Below are 22,749 nucleotides of genomic sequence, written 5' to 3' on the forward strand. Positions count from 1 at the left end.
TTAACGTCACAGTGACTGCGCATCTGCGCATGCGCGGGTTGTGTTTCGCGCATCCGTACATACGCGTAACATCATTTTGACTGTCTGCGCATGCGCAAGCAGTGAAACCCAGCAGCAGGAGGCCCCATTAGCTAAAGTGAAGCTTCAGGTTAAGAACAAGAATGGACCTCCAGAACGAATTACGTACGTAACCAGAGGTACCACTGTATGTACATCTGGAGTAAACATGCTGTTAATGATCTAGGGAAATACTAGGCTTTTTTACAACCTGAAAATGCTTTTATTTTTATTATTTTGCAGCAAACAGTGGCTTCAGCATTAGATGTTCAAGCCAATAGGATCATGACCCACACAAGGCGAGTTGGCGGAGCTTTTGGGGGAAAGAGTACAAAACCTTCATTTTTTGCCGCAGCTGCAGCAGTTGCTGCACACAAGTAAGTGTTGCAGTTGTCTGTGATTTTACTGAAAGCAACTAAAACTACAAGTGCCTTCTTCATATACAAAACCTCTTACAATAGAATTTTATAGACATTCTGTGTTTTCCAAAAAGGAAAGGCAATGCCCACACAGCTTATGACAGGGCGTGCATGTTTTATAACTCAAAAGCACCCAGTCAGCATCTACTTATTGTTTGCCTCCAGGGGTCAGTATTTTGCAGGAGAGATTCAAGGACATTCTAGAAATTAAAGGTAAATGTAAAGGGACCCTGACCGTTAGGTCCAGTCGTGGATGACTCTGGGGTTGCAGTGCTCATCTCGCTTTATTGGCCAAGGGAGCCGGCGTACAGCTTCCGGGTCATGTGGCCAGCATGACTAAGCAGCTTCTGATGAACCAAAGCAGTGCACGGAAACGCCGTTTACCTTCCTGCTGGAGTGGTACCTATTTATCTACTTGCACTTTGACGTGCTTTTGAACTGCTAGGTTGGCAGGAGCTGGGACAGAGCAACAGGAGCTCACCCCATTGCGGGGATTCGAACTGTCGATCTTCTGATTGGCAAGCCCTAGACTCTGTGGTTTAGACCATAGCGCCACCCACGTGGTACATACTAGAAATTAGGTTTGTACAATAAAAGCAGATTAAAGCACCCTGTTGCCCTGGTGCAACTTACGCACTGAAAAGTGTAGAATGAATGGATGCTTAACAGGAAGATGAATAAACACCGAGGAAGCAAATCAGCACAAGTGCTTATTGTCATATAACCTCACTGTAAACAGATCAAAATGCTACATAAGAGCAGACAAACAGGATGTATGTGGAGTTGTTGGTTCTGCTAACAGCTTACCTTGAAGGTAGCCTAAGTCTTTGTTGTTTGGCTTAGAACTGGCCGCCCGGTCCGTTTTATCATGGAGCGAGATGATGACATGATAATACCTGGAGGTCGACATCCTCTTTGGGGGCAATATAAAGTAAGTAATACTGATTATTACAAGTTCTGTTTCAGTGACATGCAAAACTTCCCCATGCTTTGAACTAGATTTTGCACATCCACAGGGCTAAGTCCTTGAGGTATCTCTCCCTACTCTTCCCCAAGAGGATTATTTTGGCCCAAAAGTATTTGTTTATTTATTAAAACACTTTTGGCTTTCCCTTCATTGCAAAATGAGTAACAGTAATATCGACCCCAGACAAGGCACTAATACCTTGCAGAAGTCGGGGGTGCATGGTATGGTCAAAAGGGAAATATGTGTGTTGGGCTGTAAAGGATAGATGGCAGGCATCAAGCATCTTTTTAGATTTATCCTTTCCAAGGAAACCTAGTAAGTTAAAAGAAACACCAGTGGTTTCCAAGATAAATTCACACAGTTCAGAGAATGAAGCATGAGTCTGATGTGTCTTAACTACTGCAATACGCTATTGAATTTTTAGGTGGGATTCACAAATGATGGCAAAATCGAAGCTGTTGATCTTTTGTTCTACATAAATGGCGGGTGTACACCTGATGAATCAGAACTGGTAAGTTTTTCCATGGCAGCCCATTGAATTCGCAAGTGGAAAATGGAATGAGAAAGGGGGTAATTCACGCATGATGGGATTTCAGAGTTTGGATCTCATTTCTGACATGAAGTTACTAGGCAGCCTTAAGCAAGTTTTTCTCTCGCAGTCACAGCCCTCATTATCAATACAGTCATACCTCGGGTTAAATATGCTTCGGGATGATTTTTTTCGGATTGTGCTCCGCGGCGACCCAGAAGTAATGGAGTGTGTTACTTCAGGGTTTCGCCGCTTGCGCATGCGCAGATGTGGAATGCCCTCCTCAGAGAGTCTTGCCTGCTGCCCATTTTGTTGTCTTTTCAATGTCAGGTACAGAGCATTTGTTTATGCATTTTGGGTTTTTTTATAAATAATTTTTATTAACAGACCAATCATATCAAATCAAATCACATAAATTCCGAATTACAGAGCCTAATTTTAAATTTTGTTGGGGGTACCCATATTTCAAGTTCCGAAAGGGGTCCAATCCTCTTATTGCTACTGCTTTAAAAGTCCACAAATCTGTCCAAATAATGTTCAAAATTCTGTCCAATCCTTTCTTACTGTTTTTTCACATCTCTTCTAGTTGTTTTCATATATTTTTCCTCTCTTGTCTATGCATTTTGAGCCAATAGCTTTATAACAAAATCCAGAGAAGTGCAAAATCCAAAGGATAATTATGTTGTACTCTGTGGCCAGGAATTGCAAATTAGGTCAGTTTGCCTAAAATGCGGACCAAACAAAATTCTCCTCCATCCCTTCCTGGGGCCCTCCAGATGTTGATGGATTACAACTCCCCATCTTCCCTGGCCATTGATTTGCCCTTTGTGCATTCAGGGACCACAACATATGGGCAGCCACATGTTCCCCACCCTGTCAATAGAACCAGTTAGACTATGGGATAGTTCAGACGTTCATCTCCAGGGGCTTGTCCACACTGACCCAAATACAGTAGATGTGAGGGTGAGTCTTTAGTCTTGGGGCTTGTGTTCATACTGGAATGAAAAATGTGAATTTGCACCTACTTGTTTTGCCTACATTAATAAAGGGATAGCCACATGATGTCCTCCCCATCCCAAACTTTCCTTCAGGAAAGCACTGTTTAATGTCTGGATAAGATATAAGGATTTGCTTGAAAACAAAATTCCAAGGTGGTTGTCACCAATGGAAGCAAAGGCTCAGAAAAAGCTCAATATGGAGGCCAATTGGCCGAAATATTGGGAAATTTTGGAACAAGAAGGAGACAGATTAAAACTGCAGAGTTTTGAAAAACTAAAAAACAAAGTGCGAGATTGGCTTCATTATTAGCAAATAATGGAGGCTTACAATTTGGATAAGAAAATTGGCTTTCAGGTGGAAAAATCAAAATTGGAAATAGAACTGTTAGATCCTAAAACTAAGAATTTGTCAAGAATGTATAACTTGCTGTTGAAATGGAATACTCAGGATGAAACGGTGAAATCTGCTATGATTAAATGGGCACAAGATGTTGGACATAACATTATGATGGCTGACTGGGAACAGTTATGGACCACAGGTATGAAGTTTACGGCATGTAATGCCTTAAGAGAGAATATAATGAAAATGATTTACAGGTGGTACATGACACCAGTCAAGCTTGCAAAAATCTATCATTTGCCCGATAATAAATGTTGGAAGTGTAAAGAGATTGAAGGTACATTCTTTCACCTTTGGTGGACATGCCCAAGGATTAAGACTTTCTGGGAGATGATTTATAATGAGATGAAAAATGTATTTAAATATACCTTTCAGAAGAAACCAGAGGCCTTTCTACTGGGCATTGTCGGCCAATTGGTGTCAAAGAAGGATAGAACTTTCTTTATGTATTCCACAACAGCAGCAAGAATACTTATTGCAAAGTACTGGAAGACACAAGATTTACCCACCCGGGAAGAATGGCAGATGAAGGTGATGGACTATATGGAACTGGCGGCAATGACTGGCAGAATCCGAGACCAAGGAGAAGAGTTGGTGGGAAAAGATTGGAAGAAATTTAAAGTTTATCTACAGAAACATTGCAAAATTAAGGAATGTTAAAAGGATGTTGGAATGAAGTAATGTGGTTTTAGCAGAAATGATATAAAGGATTAAGTAAAAATGGATTGTTAATTGGTGAAAGAACAGAACATTAAATTATAGTATATTAAGATAAATCATTAGGATAGAAATAAAGATGGAAAGGATTTGCTGAAATATCTAATTGAATTAGAATACAAAAAAGGGAGGTGTGAGGAGGTCAAGGAAATAAGCAAAGGAAAGAAAGTTATGTAAAGGATTGATTTTTTTTTCTTTTAATTATCTGTACCTTTTTCTGTTGTTGTTTTTTAAATCTGTTCTTTATTTTTTCTTTTTGTAACCTTTAAAATCTTAATAAAAATCTATTGAAGAAAAAAAAACTTTCCTTCTTTAAATGTGGGTTTATTCATCCCTTGGATGGTTGGGAAATGGCCAGAATTGGGGGGGGGGCCCACATTTAAAGTAGGGAAACAATACTGGAACAATACTGAGATGCGGAGGCTGTTTATGTGGACACCCATACATTAATGGCATGTGTACATTTTACTCCAGTGTAGACAAGCCCTTGGATTGTTCTGTGGATAAAGAAATATGAGTGTACATGCATCCAGGCGTATGCACAATTCAGTTGTTTGCCACATTCAGCTCCATAAGACGCAGTACTCGTGATTAACAGGTTTGTTATCTATCCCCATGCATTAGGTAATAGACTACGTTGTGCTAAAGAGTTGCAACGCATATGATATCCCCAACTTCCGAAGCCGTGGATGGGCCTGTAAGACTAACTTGCCGTCAAACACTGCCTTTCGAGGATTTGGATTCCCACAGGCAGCCCTTACAGCAGAAACATGGGTGGCAGCTGTGGCAGATCACCTTGGCATGCCACATGACCAGGTAAACAAACAAACGATCAGAGGAAGTGCTGAGCGAGGAGCTCTGTAATGTGATTTGGGTACAATACCACGTTATCATGGCAAATCCATGTTCCCAGCCCTGCATTTGCAAAATAATAATAATTGTGAATCTCCACTTGCAGGAGAGTATTGGCAGAAAGGAGGGGGGCTTAACCCTTACTGTGCCAACAGATTCTTCCCTCTAAATGCCCCTTAAGGCCACCACCACCACAGCTTCTTTTCAGTTGGCTTATGAAATGTCAAAAAATTAACAAGTGTCTAAATTTTAGGCCCCCTTTGAGATTGAGTACCAAGCCAGCTGGATCTTCTGCCTCCCCCCTGCCCCCCCCCCGCCACCGCCTCCAATTGTCCCTGGCCATAACCCCCAAACTCCTGACAAATATCAGCTGAGACTGAAAATAAGCTTCAGGTCACACCTGATTCAGTATTTGGATGGTTTCTGTTCCTTCTTTGGGGATAAATTTATTCTAATCAGGGACTTTCCCAGACTGTTCCTATTTTGTGGGTGGGACTCAGTCACATACTGGCAAATTCAGGTTATGGGATTAAAGTAGATTTGTGTTTTGTGAACAAGCAAACAAAAAAAGCTACTCAACATGGGCACAGCCAGGATTTTTGTAAGGGGAGGAGGCAGAACCTCAGTTAGTTAATTATTTTTATTGATTTTTTATTGATTTAGGGGAGGCAACTGCCCCCTGCCCCCCCCAGCTACGCCCATGCTTCCCCTCAAAAATTGACTTTTCTTGAATGGGAAACTGCTGTGGAAACAATTGCTTGATGCGATGTCATATAACTTCCCTGCAAGCAAATCAGAACGAATGCTTGATAATCAGCCAACATCATATAACCTTGCTGAAAACTTTGTGCAAACAAATCATGGTGAATGCTCAAGAAGCAGGTCATCTGGAAGTGACCTGGGATGTTTATTAGAAGAAACTAAAATTGTCTATGTTTAAAGATTATACAAACACTCCCTCATGTGGTAAAACTATGGTTTGCAGGCATTCAAGTCCTATATAAGCCATATCAGAATTAAACCATCCCCTCCCCCTGAAACACTCCAGATCTTTATGACTCTGTCCTTTACTGAAGTCAACTACCCTATTTACTCAAATCTAATGTGCACCTTTTTTGGCCAAATTACATTGCGAAAATTAAGGTGCGCATTAGATTCAATGGCACATTTACATTAGCCAGCAAATACGTTTTTTTGGTTTCAAGGTTCTGAAAACTGAGGTGCTCATTAGATTTGATGGTGCATTCAACTCGAGTAAATGTGGTAACTTTCTCAGGACTTTGGTAGTTTGGGCGCAATTCACTTTGGGGAACAAAGGGGTGGCAAAGACCATTACGGAAGCAGCAAATATTCTTCTACTCCTTCTGCAACACAATAGTCTTCATAGTTACTTAAAGTACAGACTTGTGAGGCAATGCTGGTAGATTTCACCCCAAATTATCCTACTTCTGCTAACTTTGAGAGCAATTCTTACTTGATTTTGGGGTACTTACCTGCCTTTTGGGGGCACGTCTTATGTGCTGAAAGGTTCTGAAATTGCCAGTGACATCTTAACAATAATAATAATAATATTGCCGCTAGATTATTAATTGCCCAAAATTGGAAAAGTCAAAGTACCCCAGCAATTAGAGATTGGCAAATAAAGTTATTTGAATTTATAGAATTTATAGAACTTGCAAAAATGACACAAAAAATTAGAAACCAAAAAAATACAAAGTTTATTAATGATTGGAACAAATTTATGACATACATTGAAGGGAATTATAAGAACCTAAAAACTACAGCAGGACTGATATAGATCTTACGATGTGTAAACCATTACAATTATTAGCTGCAGGAGAAATAAACTACTCATATTAAGAAGCCTGAAACCAGGAGGGATGGAAGTCAATAGGTGTGCAGAGGAACGATTTAAGTATTTAAAGATATAAAGATATAAATGAGAAGACAAAGAACTGTAATGGAAATTGACGCTATTTCTATGTTATGTTTAGATATTTATTTATTTTTCTTTTTGTGTTTTTGTGTTTTATGTAACTGTTGTAACTCTTGATTTGTTTTCCTTTTCGGTTATTTAAGTGAAAATTAATAAAAAGATTTTTTTAAAAAATAATAATAATTATTATAATTATAATTATTTATTATTTATACCCTGCCCATCTGGCTGGGCATCCCCAGCCACTCTTGCCATTTAAAACATAGACATTATACTTTGAGATTGGGGGCTGGTTATCAGACTGAGGGTACACAGCCTCTCTTACAGGCTACTGTCTGGATACTGTGAATGCAGCCAGAAGCTTTGAGCTTCAGTGGTGCCTGGTTCTCCTTGGGACTGGTAGGGCAGAAACAGTAGATAGAGGCAGAGCCAACTAATTCTAGTCTTGTCCACATCTTTCTCCTTGCTGGGTTCTATAAGGGAGCTCACTAAGCGCTGGTTGCAGGCTGTTTTGTTAGAAAGACCCATTAAAATTGGGTGTGCTAATTCCTCATTAAAAATCCAGACTTGAAAGCTATGCTTTAGTTTTCGAAAGTCCTGATGCTGTTGTTTGCCTGCTATAACATTTTCAGGGCCTGTCCTTCCATTACCAGGGGTCAGCAAACTTTTTCAGCAGGGGGCCGGGCCACTGTCCCTCAGACCTTGTGGGGGGCCGGACTATATTTTGAAGGGAAAAAATGAACAAATTCCTATGCCCAACAAATAACCCAGAGATGCATTTTAAATAAAAGCACAGATTCTACTCATGTAAAAACACCAGGCAGGCTCCACAAATAACCCAGAGATGCATTTTAAATAAAAGGACAAATTCTACTCATGTAAAAACATGCTGATTCCCAGACTGTCCGCGGGCCGGATTGAGAAGGCGATTGGGCCGGATCTGGCCCCCGGGCCTTAGTTTGCCTACCCATGCATTAGGGCCAAGTGATTCAGATGGCTCAAGTAGCAGTTGCTAGGGGGAAGAAACAGCAAAGTGTTGGAGAAAGAACACTCTGTACAGTACTTCCTGGCCGGCCCCAGGCCTCCCAGGCTAGTTTACTATTCTCTGGTGTGTTGGAAGATGCTGTCTCATCAGATAAAAGCAGTGGGACAAGTGTGGGTGAGTTGTTCCAGCCCAGGAGTAAGATTGCCTTCATTTTGATTTTGGGACAGGGCTTCTGTGTGTAAGTAACTGCAGCATGCAGTGATGGGGTGTTTCTGTTGCCTAGTACAGTGGTACCTCGGGTTACAGACGCTTCAGGTTACAGACGCTTCAGGTTACAGACTCTGCTAACCCAGAAATAGTGCTTCAGGTTAAGAACTTTGCTTCAGGATGAGAACAGAAATCGTGCTCCGGTGGTGCGGCGGCAGCAGGAGGCCCCATTAGCTAAAGTGGTGCTTCAGGTTAAGAACAGCTTCAGGTTAAGTACGGACCTCCGGAACGAATTAAGTACTTAACCCGAGGTACCACTGTAGTTATGGAATCAACACTTTTTAAATACAAAACCTCTTTAGCAGGAAAACAACAGCGTATGTAATTAACGTGTAATGTTCTGGCTTACAAGAACTTGGAAGAAATTAACAGTGTCGTGCATGTCTCCTTTAAAGGTCCGGTGGATGAACATGTACAAAGGAGTATCTGAGACTCCCTACAAAGAAGAGGTTGATGCTACAAATCTTGTCGCATGTTGGAAAGAATGCCTGGAGAAGTCTGATTACTACAACAGGAGAAAAGCAGCAGAAGAATTTAACAAGCAAAACTACTGGAAGAAGAAAGGGATTGAGATCATTCCTATGCTGTTTTCGGTTGGATTTAATACCACATATTACCACCAGGCAAGCTTTTTGATACTCCAGAAATCTACCCATCTACAAAGTAAAGCAGAGTAACAACAGTCAAAGTTGTTAGAAACATAGAGGGCAAACAGCAATTTGTGTGGGTACAATGGCACAGGGGGAAAGGGTTAAGCCTTCTCTCCTCTGGTGCCACAGTCCCGATTCAAATGTCCATCTCTTCCTAGATTTTCACTTACCATTAAATAAACTGTGGGACACCCATTCACAGATCTCTTGCCAACTTGTCTAGCTGCATGTCATCGCCCCACTCCCCCAGTGTATTGTTCAGGCCACCCCAATCTCTGCCGTACAATGCATGATTCCAGGGTTCTTGGCAGGGTTTGTGTTTCCATTGGAAAATCAAGGCACAGCGGAGACTGTAGTGTCTTTAAGAAATATGGTTTATTTATACATATTCAAACCGGAGTCTGAATGAAGAAAGGGTTCTGAGCATCACATCTCAAGAAGGCACAGCACTGGATTCAAAGGCAGCCCAAATGCCACTTCATTGTCTCCTCTACCAGCCCGCGTGACATCTGGCCCCACGCTTCTTCCCCAAAACCCCAAAACGCAGCCCAAGCTTCATGCAAAAAGGACACCTTTTTTTACATGCGGTGACATCATGCCCCTGCAACCCGGGCAACCTTCCCCTCCCAAATCTTCTGTCCACTACTCAGAGTGGTGGGTGGGGGGACAGGGGACAGTATTTGCATTGTCAATCACTCTTAACGTCCCAGTACTCTGCTCTTTAAGACAGCATCTTAAAAAGCAGAGACATCACCTTGCCAACAAAGGTCCGTATGGTAAAAGCTATGGTTTTCCCAGTAGTGATGTATGGAAGTGAGAGCTGGACCATAAAGAAGGCTGATCGCTGAAGAATTGAAGCTTTTGAATTATGGTGCTGGAGGAGACTCTTGAGCGTCCCATAGGCTGCAAGAAGATCAAACCGATCCATTCTGAAGGAAATCAGCCCTGAGTGCTCACTGGAAGGACAGATTGTGAAGCTGAGGCTCCAATACTTTGGCCACCTCATGAGAAGAGAAGACTCCCTGGAAAAGACCCTGATGTTGGGAAAGATGGAGGGCACAAGGAGAAGGGGACGACAGAGGACGAGATGGTTGGACAGTGTTCTCGAAGCTACCAGCATGAGTTTGACCAAACTGCGGGTGGCAATGGAAGACAGGAGTGCCTGGTGTGCTCTGGTCCATGGGGTCACGAAGAGTCGGACACGACTAAACGACTAAATAACAACAACACTCTGCTCTCCTTCCTTTCTGAATGGCACCTCTATCAGCTCATCTCCTGAAGAGGAAAACAATTATAGTCTGTATTTCTACATTGTGCTGGCATCTTCCCTTAATATTCCAAATATTAGCTCAATTGCAACATCTAAGAATTTAGGAGGCTCTGGGCCCCCCAACTCATAACAGTATCTATTTATTTGGAGTATTTCTATTCATTTTAAACATGGATGAGACATAGCTTTAACAATAGCACAGGGGCAATTCCCCCCCCCCAATAGTTCAGAGATGGGAATTGTTTCAGCTTTTTGATTTGTGCCCCATCTATAAAGGATGTGAGGGACGCAGGTGGTGCTGTGGGTTAAACCACAGAGCCTAGGACTTGCTGATTGGAAGGTCGGCGGTTCGAATCCTCGTGACGGGGTGAGCTCCCGTTTCACAGTCCCTGCTCCTGCCAACCTAGCAGTTCGAAAGCACGTCAAAGTGCAAGAAGATAAATAGGTACCGCTCTGGCGGGAAGGTAAACAGCGTTTCCGTGCACTGCTCTGGTTTCGCCAGAAGCGTCTTAGTCATGCTGGCCACATGACTTGGAAGCTGTACGGTGGCTCCCTCGGCCAGTAAAGCGAGATGGGCGCCGCAACCCTAGAGTCGGCCACGAATGGACGTGATGGTCAGGGGTCCCTTTACCTTTTATAAAGGATGTGATCAAGGGTGCAATGTGCAGCCATTAAAAAGAATTGGAAATTTACTATTCATCTGAACTAAATAGAGACATGACAGATTTCTCAGTGCGGTCATCATCCTTGATTGTTGACTAAGCTGGCTGGGAATTGTAGTCCAACATTATCCAGGGACTCAAAGCTGAAGAATGTTGTTATAAGGAACAATTCTCTTTATCCTGTTGCTTGGCTTCAAGAAGGCTCTTAAGACCAAAATCTCATCTAGTCAGTACCGTCATTGGCAACTGCTTTCCATCTGAGTTCTTTCCTACCCCTGCTAGTACCCCAAATTCTCATCAAGGGACTGAACCTGGGACCTGTGCTCGAGCGCTCTACTCTGTTATCAACGTGTCCTTTTTTCTGCCACTGTGGGATATACCGTATTTTTTGCTCTATAGGACTTTTTCCCTCCTAAAAAGTAAGGGGAAATGTGTGTGCATCTTATGGAGCGAATGCAGGCTGCGCAGCTATCCCAGAAGCCAGAACAGCAAGAGGGATTGCTGCTTTCACTGCGCAGCGATCCCTCTTGCTGTTCTGGCTTTTGAGATTCAGAATATTTTGTTTCTTGTTTTCCTCCTCCAAAAACTAGGTGCGTCTTACTTCCGGTCGGCGCCAGCGTTTAATGGCGGTCCGAGCCTCGAGCTCCGAGGCAGGACTGCTTCGCTAGTTTGGGTCTTACCCGCTACGGCAAGCGGGGGACCCCTAAAATCACAGGCGCGGAGCCTGTGAACAAAGGAGATTCGGTGGGCACCTTTTGCGCCCCCCGGCACTGTGAAGGAGCCTTTTTAAAGGCTTCTGAGCGGCATCGGGGTAAGCGCGGTGCTGAGAGTCGTTACCCAGCTAGCGGAGTGAAGCCGCGTCGCCATGAACGGAGAGCGCCGATTCCTTCCTGCAATTGGAATTTGACCACAGCACCCGTGAGTAAGACTGAAAAAGTAACGGGACATTAAATAAGAAATTTGGCTGAAAACGGGAAAGGCATAAATTAAGGAAGTCTGCCTTCCCGGAGCTGCATGAGAGACAAAGCAACAAAAACCAAGCTGCATTTGAAGGGAACTTTTCTATTTTTTTAAGCTGTCAAACTGACATCGGACTTAAACTTCCCCCCAGATTGGCAGGAGAAGGGGGGAAGGGATTGGGACATTGTTAACCTGCTGGAAAATTACTGGAAAATTAAGACCTTCCATTGCCAAACCCCCCCAGGTCGGGCTGCCCAAATAAGACACCGGGATGTGGACTGTCAAACCTTGCAAAGTGGGGGTTTGCTCGTAACAAAGTTACCGGACCTTAGATTTACCCTGTTGCATTTTGGCTACAGAGAAGATAGAGACGTTACGGTCTGGATATTGGAAACTATTGGCTACTGTTATACTTCCTTGCTTCTTTGTTTTTCTTTCTCCTTGCCACTTGGATACAATTGAATGCTCCCTCTAGAGGGTTTTAAGTGAAATTGTTGCACTTGGAAAAGTAACAGTGGGATTTTCCACTTGGAAATCAACTCTGTGAAAACGACCTTGAGGATATGAGTGCCCCTACAGAAGAGATAGTAACAAGGCAGAAAGCAAAACAATCTCACAAGAAAAGGGGCTCTATATCAGGAACTGTACCAGCTGCACAGGAAAAAACACCAGCTTCTATGGATCCTATGACTCAGGCACTACTTAAAATAAATCAATCCCTGGAAGCATTGACAAAGCTATCGACAGAGAACTCTAAAAAATTAACAGAGTTGACAACAAGACTGGATGTGAATACAGCTAGTGTAAAATCTAACACAGATTCTATAAATAGATTAATCCAGGAGAATTCAGAAACACGAAAGATTGCAGAAAGTGCAAAAACAACGGCTGAAGAGACAAGGGAAAAGTTTGGGCCTATTATTAAAAAAGTGAATGAGCATGATGCAGCCCTCTCCTTATTGGAACTTCAGCGTAAAGAGAAGAATCTAAAATTTAGATTGGTTCCTGAAGGGGAAGGGGACAACCTTGTGCAATTCCTTACAGAGAACATTATAGCTTTTTGGCAAGAGGAATGGGAGGAAGATGATGAATTTGAGATAACAACAGCCTTTCGACTGGGCAGAAAGCAGGATAAAAAACCAAGGGATTGTCTAATTACATTGAGATCAAAAGAAGAAAGAGATAAAATATTGAATTTGCATTATCAAAAGGCACTGGTGATCCAAAACTGTCAAATACAGATTTTTAAGGACATTCCCAAATATATTTTAGAGGTGAGAACATATTACAAAAGCCTAGCAGATCTGCTGAAGAAAAACACCATACCATTCAGATGGGAGTTTCCACAAGGATTGTCCTTTAACTTTAAAGAAAGAAAGATTAAAATAAAAACAATTCAGGACAAAGAACAATTTCTGGAGAGATACCTGGAGGATTTGCAGAAAGGAACTGTGGAGGAGAGGGAACCACCTGATATAGCAAATCTGTCATTTGGACTTTTACCACCACCATCGGAGGAAGAGCAGAAGCTTGGAGCAGTTGGAGGAACAGCTACTTAAATACAAAATGTCTCTGCAACTCCTTAGTTGGAATTGCAACGGCTTGAACCTTCCTCGGAAAAGACGACAGGTTTTTCACATTTTGAAGAGAGAACAATTAGATATAATATGTTTGCAAGAAACCCATATTGCCAGGATACATAGGAAATTACTGATAAATAAGAGACTTGGTCAAGAATTTATCTCATCAGACAAAGTAAAGAAAAGAGGTGTGGTGATCTATGCAAAGGAGAAATTGGCTCCAAAATTGATATTTAAAGACGAACAAGGAAGATACCTGGCAATTGAAATACAAATTCAAGGAGAAAAGATTTTAATTGTTGGAGTTTATGCCCCAAATGAGGGGAAGGCCGAATTCTTTAGGAAGTTGCATGAGACATTAGTTGACTTTTTAGACTATAAAATCCTAATGATGGGAGATATGAATGGAGTTGTCTCAACAAACATGGATAAAGCACAGAGACAAGTGATTTCAAAAGAAGGGAGACTACCAAAGATCTTTTTCGAAATGACGGAAACAATGGACTTGATTGATATTTGGAGAACAAGGAATCCTCTAGAGAGAGAGGGAACTTTCTTCTCTGAAGCAAAAATGACATGGACAAGAATAGACCAAATTTGGATTTCTAGCAGTCTGGCGTCAAGAACAAAAAAAGTAGAAATATGTCCAAAAACGTGCTCCGACCATAATGCGGTGAAGATGGAGATGAAACTAACAACAACTGGATCCTTTAGATGGAGAATGAATGACACCCTATTTAAGGATGAAGAGATCCACAAGAAGGCCCTTAAAACATTAAAAGATTACTTTGAGATCAACAGGAAAACAGATGTGGAAAAAAGAATAATTTGGGACGCAAGCAAAGCCGTGATGCGAGGTTTCCTAATTCAACAAAATTCTATAAAGAGGAAGCAACAAAATGAGAAGAAGGAAAAAATTTTAGAAAAAATAAAACAAGGAGAGAAGAAGCTGAGGTCTAAACCAAAGTCCCATGAGATTTTGAGAGAAATAAAGTTTTATCAGATGCAATACATGGAGCTCATGAACCAACAAATAGAATGGAAGATAAAGCAAATGAGACAAAGAACTTTTGAATCAGCGGATAAATGTGGGAAACTTCTGTCATGGCAACTGAAAAAAAGGCAGAAAATGAATACTGTAACAAGTCTAGAAGTGGATGGAAAAATTATCCACAAACCCAATGAGATAAACAATTGTTTTCAAAGTTTTTTTAAGAAATTGTATGCACAAGGGCCAATCAACGAACAAGAAATAGAAGAATTCATCAGAAAATACGGTCTACCAAAAATTCCAGAACAAAGCAAAAGGATCTTAAATGAGGAAATAACAGAACAAGAAATAGAGGGTGCCATCCAAAATATGAAATTGGGAAAATCACCAGGACCAGACGGCCTGACGGCCAAATACTACAAAATGCTGAAAGAATGGCTGATACAACCATTGAAGGAAGTTTGCAATGAAATTTTGAAGGGGAAAAAGGCACCTGAATCGTGGAAAGAGGCTTTCATCTCACTTATACCGAAAACAGAGACTGAGAAGAACCAGGTCAAAAACTACCGCCCTATATCTTTACTCAATGTGGATTACAAAATTTTTGCAGACATTTTGGCAAAAAGATTGAAAAGAGTGTTGACAGAAGAGATTCATAAGGACCAAACAGGCTTTCTCCCAGGTAGACATATGTCAGACAATGTGAGGAACATTATAGACATTTTGGAGCTGCTGGATGTTGACATTAACAGGAAAGCAGTTCTGATTTTTGTGGACGCGGAGAAAGCCTTTGACAATATCTGTTGGACTTTTATGAAAAAGAATCTCCAAGGGATGGGGGTAGGCCAAGGTTTTGAAAACGGTATAGGTGCAATATATTCTCAACAAAAGGCCAAGTTAATTGTAAACAATGTGGTAACAGAAGAAATACCCATAGAAAAAGGTACACGGCAGGGTTGCCCAATATCCCCTTTGCTTTTTATATCAGTCCTGGAGGTTTTGTTAAACATGATTAGAAAGGACCAGTTGGTTAAAGGAGTTCAGGTCGGAGCTAGACATTACAAATTAAGAGCATTTGCAGATGACCTAGTATTGACTTTGCAACAGCCAGACACTAGTACTAAAAGAGTATTAGAACTAATTGAAATATTTGGTCGAGTAGCAGGTTTTAAATTGAATAAACAAAAAACGAAAGTGTTGGGAAAAAATTTAACAATGGAAGAAAGAGAGAGTTTTCAGAATGAAACAGGCTTGGAAATAACAAAAAGGGTAAAATACCTGGGGGTAAACTTAACATCCAAGAATGTGAACTTATTTAAGGATAATTATGAAAAATGTTGGTCAGAAGTTAAAAAGGATTTGGAAATATGGTCAAGGTTGAAACTTTCCTTGTTAGGCCGAATTGCTACTATTAAGATGAATGTATTGCCTAGAATGTTGTTTTTATTCCAGACGTTGCAGATTGTGGACAAGACGGACTGTTTCAAGAAGTGGCAGAAAGACATATCAAAATTTGTCTGGCAGGGCAAAAAGCCCAGAATTAAATTTAAGATTTTAACTGATGCAAAGGATAGAGGGGGGTTTGCCCTGCCGGACTTAAGACTTTATTATGAATCAGCAGCTTTCTGCTGGTTGAAACACTGGCTACTTCTTGAGAATACTGACATTTTGGATCTGGAAGGGTATGACAATAGTTTTGGTTGGCATGCATACTTATGGTACGACAAGGTAAAGGTGTATAAAAGTTTTAAAAACCATATTGTAAGGAAAGCATTGTATAACGTTTGGATTAGATACAAAGATTTGCTGGAAAGTAAAACCCCTAGGTGGGTGTCACCAATGGAAGCTAGGGAAGTAAAAAAGCTTAATATGGATTCTAAATGGCCAAAATATCATGAGATTTTAGAACACGATGGCGAAAGGGTGAAACTTCAGAGTTATGAGAAACTAAAGCCTAAGGTTCGAGATTGGTTGCACTACCATCAGATAAATGAGACGTTTAAACAGGACAGGAAAATAGGATTTCAGAAAGAGAAGTCAAAATTAGAAACAGAATTGTTGGAACCCAATACTAAGAACTTATCAAAAATGTATAACTTGCTGTTAAAATGGAATACACAGGATGAAATGGTGAAATCAGCTATGATTAAATGGGCACAAGATATCGGTCATGATATTATGTTTGCTGACTGGGAACAGTTATGGACCACCGGTATTAAATTTACTGCATGTAATGCCTTAAAGGAAAATATTATGAAAATGATTTACCGGTGGTACATGACCCCAGTCAAGCTTGCAAAAATATATCATTTGCCTAGTAATAAGTGTTGGAAATGTAATGAGACTGAAGGCACTTTCTACCACCTTTGGTGGACCTGCCCAAAGGTTAAAGCTTTCTGGGAAATGATCTATAATGAAATTAAGAAGGTCCTTAAGTGGACTTTTCCTAAGAAACCAGAGGCTTTCCTCTTGGGCATGGTGGGCCAAGTGGTGTCAAGGAAGGATAGGATTTTCTTTATGTATGCCACTACAGCAGCAAGAATTCTACTGGCAAAGTATTGGAAGACGCAAGAACTACCTACTCTGGAAGAATGGCAAACAAAGGTGATTGACTTTATGGGACTGGCCGAGATGACGGGCAGAATCCGGGACCAGGGGAAAGAGACAATGGAAGAGGACTGGAAGAAATTCAAAATATATCTTAAAAATAATTGCAAAATTGAGGAGTGTTAAGATGTCAGGGGGTAAGAAGTAAAGAATTGCAGCAGTAAACAAAAAAACTTAAGAAATTTTTATGAAAGGGAATTAAGACAATGGACCTAAGGGTTGCTAAAGAATTATTAAACAAGGATGCAGGGATGGGGAGGTATGGGGAAGTCAAAGAAAGAAGGGTATGAACTGATGAGCTTGAAGTTGTACTGTTCTATACTGTTCTTTATTATTTGTGTGGAAAATTAATAAAAATTATTATATAAAAAAAAAAAACTAGGTGCGTCTTGTGGTCTGGTGCGTCTTCTAGAGCGAAAAATATGGTATCTTCTTTGCTCCTGAAATGTTTTTCTGTATCAAATCATAGTAGGATTTGATTTGATGGATAATCAGTTTGTTATTTTTCTGTAGGCTATAGCTCTGGTCCACATCTATCTGGATGGGTCTGTGCTGGTGTCCCATGGTGGAGTGGAAATGGGACAAGGATTATACACCAAGATGTTACAGGTAGCACAAAATACCAAACACCTACATACAAACAAAGCTACTCACTCCTTTGCTAGTTAATTGTATATGATCCAGTTTACATCTGTGTTTTTAAAAATAGAGAAAAGTTTCAATGTTTATATTTTCTGAGCTAGATAACTAATTTTCTCACAAGTTTGCTCCTGTATGTGTCTAACTGTAACCATAAATGTTATTTTCCCCTGTTGGTTTGAAGTTATGCTGTTAAGCCCTGGTCAATATCTTTGTTTTCTAAACTAAAAGGTTGCCAGCCATGAATTGAAGATACCATTGTCTTACATACATCCTTATGAAACAACTTCAGTAACAATACCTAATGCGGTGGTCACTGCAGGATCAATTGGCACTGAAGTCAATGGGAAAGCAGTCCAGGTTAGATACTTATCTGTGGCTATTGTTTATCTGAGAATTTCCCTCTTCCTGTTGTTCAGGGTGCTTTTGATATTTTGATATTGTTATGGTTTGTTCAAAATACTTCTGTGTATGTTCTCTTCTTATGGCACGCTGTGGCTGCATATACACTATACATTTTTAAAAAGTGTAACTCCCCCCAAAGAATATTGGAAACTGTACTTTACTCCTTCACAGAGCTACAATTCCCTAATATGCTATAATTCCCAGAATACTTTGGGAGGAAGATGTGCATTGCATGTGCTTTAAATGTATGGTGTGTACTACGATGATAACTCAAGGCCTGTAAACTGGCTTTGTTTTGGTTTTCTAAACTGATTTTTCCCAGCGTAAACAGATGCCTGTTAAGTTGTGGGCAAACATACCAGACGACACAGCGATTCTTCCAAAGCAGCTCTTTATTTGTAAGCTGGAACAGAACTGAACTGAGGAGCTCAGTCAGCCTGCTTATATAGAGCTCCACTAGAATGCAACAGTAACCATTTTCTGTAACTAGCCAATCACTGAACGTCACTTTCGATCCTTCATTTGCATACAAGCTATCCAATCACTGAATGTCACTTTCGATCCTTCATTTGCATAACTATCTACAGTATCCCCCTGCTGGCCCAGGGTGAGAACTTCAGTACATAACAATGCCAGTGTTGGATGCTGTTAAGGTTGTAGCTTAGAGATGAAGAACCTGCAGCAATTCAGAGGTTCTTTGGACTCCAACTCCCATCAGTCCCAGCCACCATAGCCAGTGGTCAGAAGTGATGGGAGTTGTAGTCTTAAAAAATACACACTGGAGGTCCGGCTGTCATTCTGTGCCCACTTACCTAGAAATAAGATCTAGTGAACTCAGCAGGGCTTGCATCTGACCAGACGTGTATTGGGTTGCACTATTAAAAAAAACACTGAAATTGGAGAACTGGCTTCAGTGGGATTTAAACATTACAAACTTTATTTGAAATGGGGCCTCGTTTTCTAGCTGTTAGAGAGTTCAGACTTACTCCTATACTCACTTGTAGCCTTACTAGGAAGTGTTGGGATACTGCCAGGGAGATAAAGTCCATCATGGCTCCCAAGCCGTCTCCGGACGTCCATCGACCTCCCGTAGAAACGCAGTATCAGCAATTAGTGACACAAGCTCCAGAAAATAGCTTGTGACATTCCAGAGCAGATGCACGCTCTATCAGCAGATAATGCACAACGAAAGATGCACGCAGAAGAGCATTATTTAGAAGTTTATTCAGCGTTGGTCAGAACAAAGAAAAAACATGACTGCCTGCTTCGGTCTGCTCAGGCACAGAGAGAAACGAAAGCATAGACACAACAGAAACATCCTGTGAACAGGAAATACGCAGACTCTGTGACTCACAAAGCCTGCTCTCTTTTAAGGTGGAACGGAAATATCCTAACAGGAAGGACCATAGTGTTCTAGAGGGCTTGGTGGTCCAGGCTCCTTAGCTTGCAGGCCTTAATGAGGCTTGCAGACCTCCTCATTTGGCCCTGAGGCTGTTTAGCCACATCCACCTGATATCAGGTGTGGGCAGGTAAAACTACTAAACTTGAAGGAACCAACTACCAGACTTGGTATAACGCAGTTTCTTAATATCCATTCTTTTTTGTTTATCATATTTAAGGACAAATGTAATTCTCAAGATCTGTCTTAGCTGTACTTTCCTTCATGAATTCCACCCTAGCTTCCCATTATTTTGTAATCTGTTGCAATACTCTACAGTTATTCTTTTAGAGTTCTCATTACACATTATTTTCAGAGTGGTTATTTTATGCTGGGCTATAATACTCCAATCTGTGGTTATTGCTCCTGGCAGTGAAATTTGAATTTCTTTGATTTTGCATTTGAAAATGTATTCTAATTTCAGTATCCACCCAGAGAAGAATTTGTCAAAATCTTTTAAACAAATGAATAAAAATAAAAAATGGCACTAAAAATTGTTTTTGACAAATTGCTCTCCTGTGCTGAGGAAACTTTGCCTATTTAATTTATCCATGTTATAAAGAAGTTTAAGGCCAGAAAAAGTGCCAATCCTAGAGTACAATACTGAGAATATATATTTTTTAAAGTGAAACTTGGGTTTCATTATTGTTGACTAATTTGTCTTAGCTTTTTTGCTATCCTACTTCACAGAATGCCTGCCAAATTCTCCGGAAGCGGCTAGAACCAATAATGAAGAAAAACCCTCAGGGGAAATGGGAAGACTGGGTAAACACCATCTATATCTTAAAACTGAATTATGAACCAACTTGCATTGCATACTCAGCAAAAACCTATCCTTTTTCCATTTGCTACGAATCTAAATAAACAAGCCTTCCCCAGCCAGGTGTCCTGCTGCACTGCAGCTTACCAGATCTGAAGAGGAACAAAACTTTCACCTAAAATGCAACTGATTAAGCTAGACCAAAATTAAATCTAAGCATGTTGTCCAATCTCAGATCTTGCACTGGTTCCAGATTCAATGTAAAACATAACACAGTATTTTTGGAGAGTTGTCAAAATCACAGGGCAGTTCACAGTCTATCAGTAGATCTCTAGCCCATTTCTGCAGGACTATTTAACACCTGCTTTGTTAATGGAATATTTGCAAAGAATGTAAGGTAAAAATAAAGGTAGTCGAAGGCTACTACCTTGCTTCAGGCCAAGGGAGCCTGTGTTTGTCCACAGCTTTCCAGGTCATGTGGCCAGCATGACTAAATCGCTTCTGGTGCAATGGGACACCGTGAGTGAAACCAGAGTGCACGGAAATACCATTTACCTTCCCACCGCAGTTGTACCTATTTATCTACTTGCACTAGTGTGCTTTCGAACTGCTAGGTTGGCAATAGCTGGGACCGAGCAACAGGAGCTCATCCCGTCGCGCAGATTTGAACTGCCGACTTTGCGATCAGCAAACCAAAGAGACTCAGTGGTTTAGACCACAGCACCCCCACGTCCCTTAATGCAAAGAATGTAGGATTTGGCAAACCTTTATCTGATCTTGTAATGCACTTCCTACTAGCTTCAGTAAAACTGCATGCTGAGGACTATTGTACTTCATTCTGATTTGTTATGCCTTATTAATTCAGAGATCCTTGCTTTAAATTGGACGATTCTTCTAGTTTAAAAAACAAGAGTAGTCCTCGTAAGGCTTTTCCTGCTCATTTTCATCATTGTGTTTTTAAATGGTTTTCAGTGTTCAAGAGTTTTAATAGGGTGCCTCATTTATTTATGTTTAAAAATTAATTGAGTGTTGTGATTTGGTCATAGCTGCTTTAATTCGTATTGTGAGCTGCCTGGGGTGTTGTATTTGGAGCAAGGTAGGATATAAATAAAATTAAAAAGAGATCTTGCACACGTAATGGACAAGAACCTCAGCTGTCTCCATTTTAAACGCAGAGGGACTTCAGCCTGTGATGGGCTTTCCTACCCATCAATGTAACACAGGCCACATTCAGACAATAATATCTCTGCCTGATAAGCTGAAACAAGATCATCCAAACTGGTCTGGACTGTAGGACCCATGCAGGCAGCTGGTTGCAAGCTGTCAGTCAGCAAAGGAAAAAGAGACAACCCACCTTTTGCTGCGATGCTTAGAATGTTTATAGTTCTGTGGGGCTGAATGGATAGCATAGGAAGCCTCAGTGCAGGCAGATATAGCTCTGGAAGACAAATAATAAATCCTGCCTGCATTGTGCAGAGATAGAAAGTTCATTCTGAATGTTCCTTGTTATTTTGCTGTGTACACATTTATTTTTGAAATCTGATTTAAAGATATTCCTCTTGCAGATTACGGAAGCTTATGAGGAAAGCATCAACCTCTCAGCTACAGGCTACTTCAAGTAAGGCATCTATCGTCGTTTCCTAAACTGCTGTCTTTTGGAGTACCACTAAGACTGATTGGGGTTGGATAGTTTAAAGTTAAGTCTCAAGCTTTGGATGGTGGACTTGATGCCAACTATACTTACTGTATATGTTACAACAAGGGGCTGTACTGTTTTCCAGGAGACCACATCTTATTTCGGAGGAGCCAGTGTTAGATGTAAGGCTTTCTTTCAGCCAGAACTCACAGGAACTTAGTTCTGGCACCTTTCAGGTGGCCGCCATTGCCATTATAAGAGAACAATGAAAGCGTTCGTGGAGAGTTCCGGCACCTCTTTTTCTAGAAAAAGCACTGGTTAGACAGCATCAAATAAACCCCAGGATTCTGGAATTGGGGTGTGGACCAGTGTCTATTGCCATAATCAGATAGGTTCAACAGGAAAATACCCATTCTGTCATTGGGTAGTCCATCTCACAGCGAGTTTCTTTTTCTGCTTCCCATCCTGTGCTGGCAAAATACAGAGCGTTCAAGTAATTTGGCCTTTTTTTTACATGATTTCTGTTGAGCATGCCGTAGTAAAATTGAGATCTAACATCTAAATGACTCTTTCCTTCCCCTCCACCCATCAGAGGATATGTCACCAATATGGACTGGAAGACAGGAGAAGGCCACGCATTTCCATACTACGTTTTTGGTACTGCTTGTTCAGAGGTTGAGATTGACTGCCTGACAGGTGATCATAAGGTAAAAATTGAGCACTACCTCCTCTTTGGCAATTCATAGGCCACTGGGTGGTTTGATATGGTTCGCTCTCTGTTTGGATATGAACTGCTCTTTAACTGAGGGAACATTGTGCCACTAGAAGTTTTGAAAAGTAGCCAATATGACTGTGTATCAAAAAGGAATAAACAGCCAGCCACTGGAGATGGAAAACTTCAATTGCTGTTGGAATGGACAGCTGGGTTGTGCTTAAGATGCCCATATACTGCAACAGCTAGAATACTCTTACTTGTGCCTTGGTAGTATTACAAACTGTATCTGGAACCAGGCCCTGTCATCAC

At 41.0% G+C, this 22,749-nt stretch overlaps 1 protein-coding gene across 1 annotated transcript in view; it reads left to right on the forward strand.

Moving 5' to 3' along the window:
• Positions 1 to 22,749, forward strand: part of LOC307216115 (aldehyde oxidase 3-like) — an 83,246-nt gene that overhangs the window by 46,431 nt on the left and 14,066 nt on the right. Inside the window, exons 22-31 of the mRNA XM_079976015.1 lie at positions 301 to 434; positions 1,320 to 1,407; positions 1,868 to 1,954; positions 4,712 to 4,903; positions 8,523 to 8,750; positions 17,361 to 17,456; positions 17,718 to 17,846; positions 20,020 to 20,094; positions 21,655 to 21,707; positions 22,318 to 22,432. Coding sequence (XP_079832141.1) covers positions 301 to 434; positions 1,320 to 1,407; positions 1,868 to 1,954; positions 4,712 to 4,903; positions 8,523 to 8,750; positions 17,361 to 17,456; positions 17,718 to 17,846; positions 20,020 to 20,094; positions 21,655 to 21,707; positions 22,318 to 22,432 — 1,197 coding nt within the window. The remainder of the gene's footprint in view (positions 1 to 300; positions 435 to 1,319; positions 1,408 to 1,867; positions 1,955 to 4,711; positions 4,904 to 8,522; positions 8,751 to 17,360; positions 17,457 to 17,717; positions 17,847 to 20,019; positions 20,095 to 21,654; positions 21,708 to 22,317; positions 22,433 to 22,749) is intronic.

Source organism: Podarcis cretensis (genome assembly GCF_951804945.1).
Source record: "Podarcis cretensis genome assembly, chromosome: 1".
Lineage (NCBI taxonomy): Eukaryota > Metazoa > Chordata > Lepidosauria > Squamata > Lacertidae > Podarcis > Podarcis cretensis.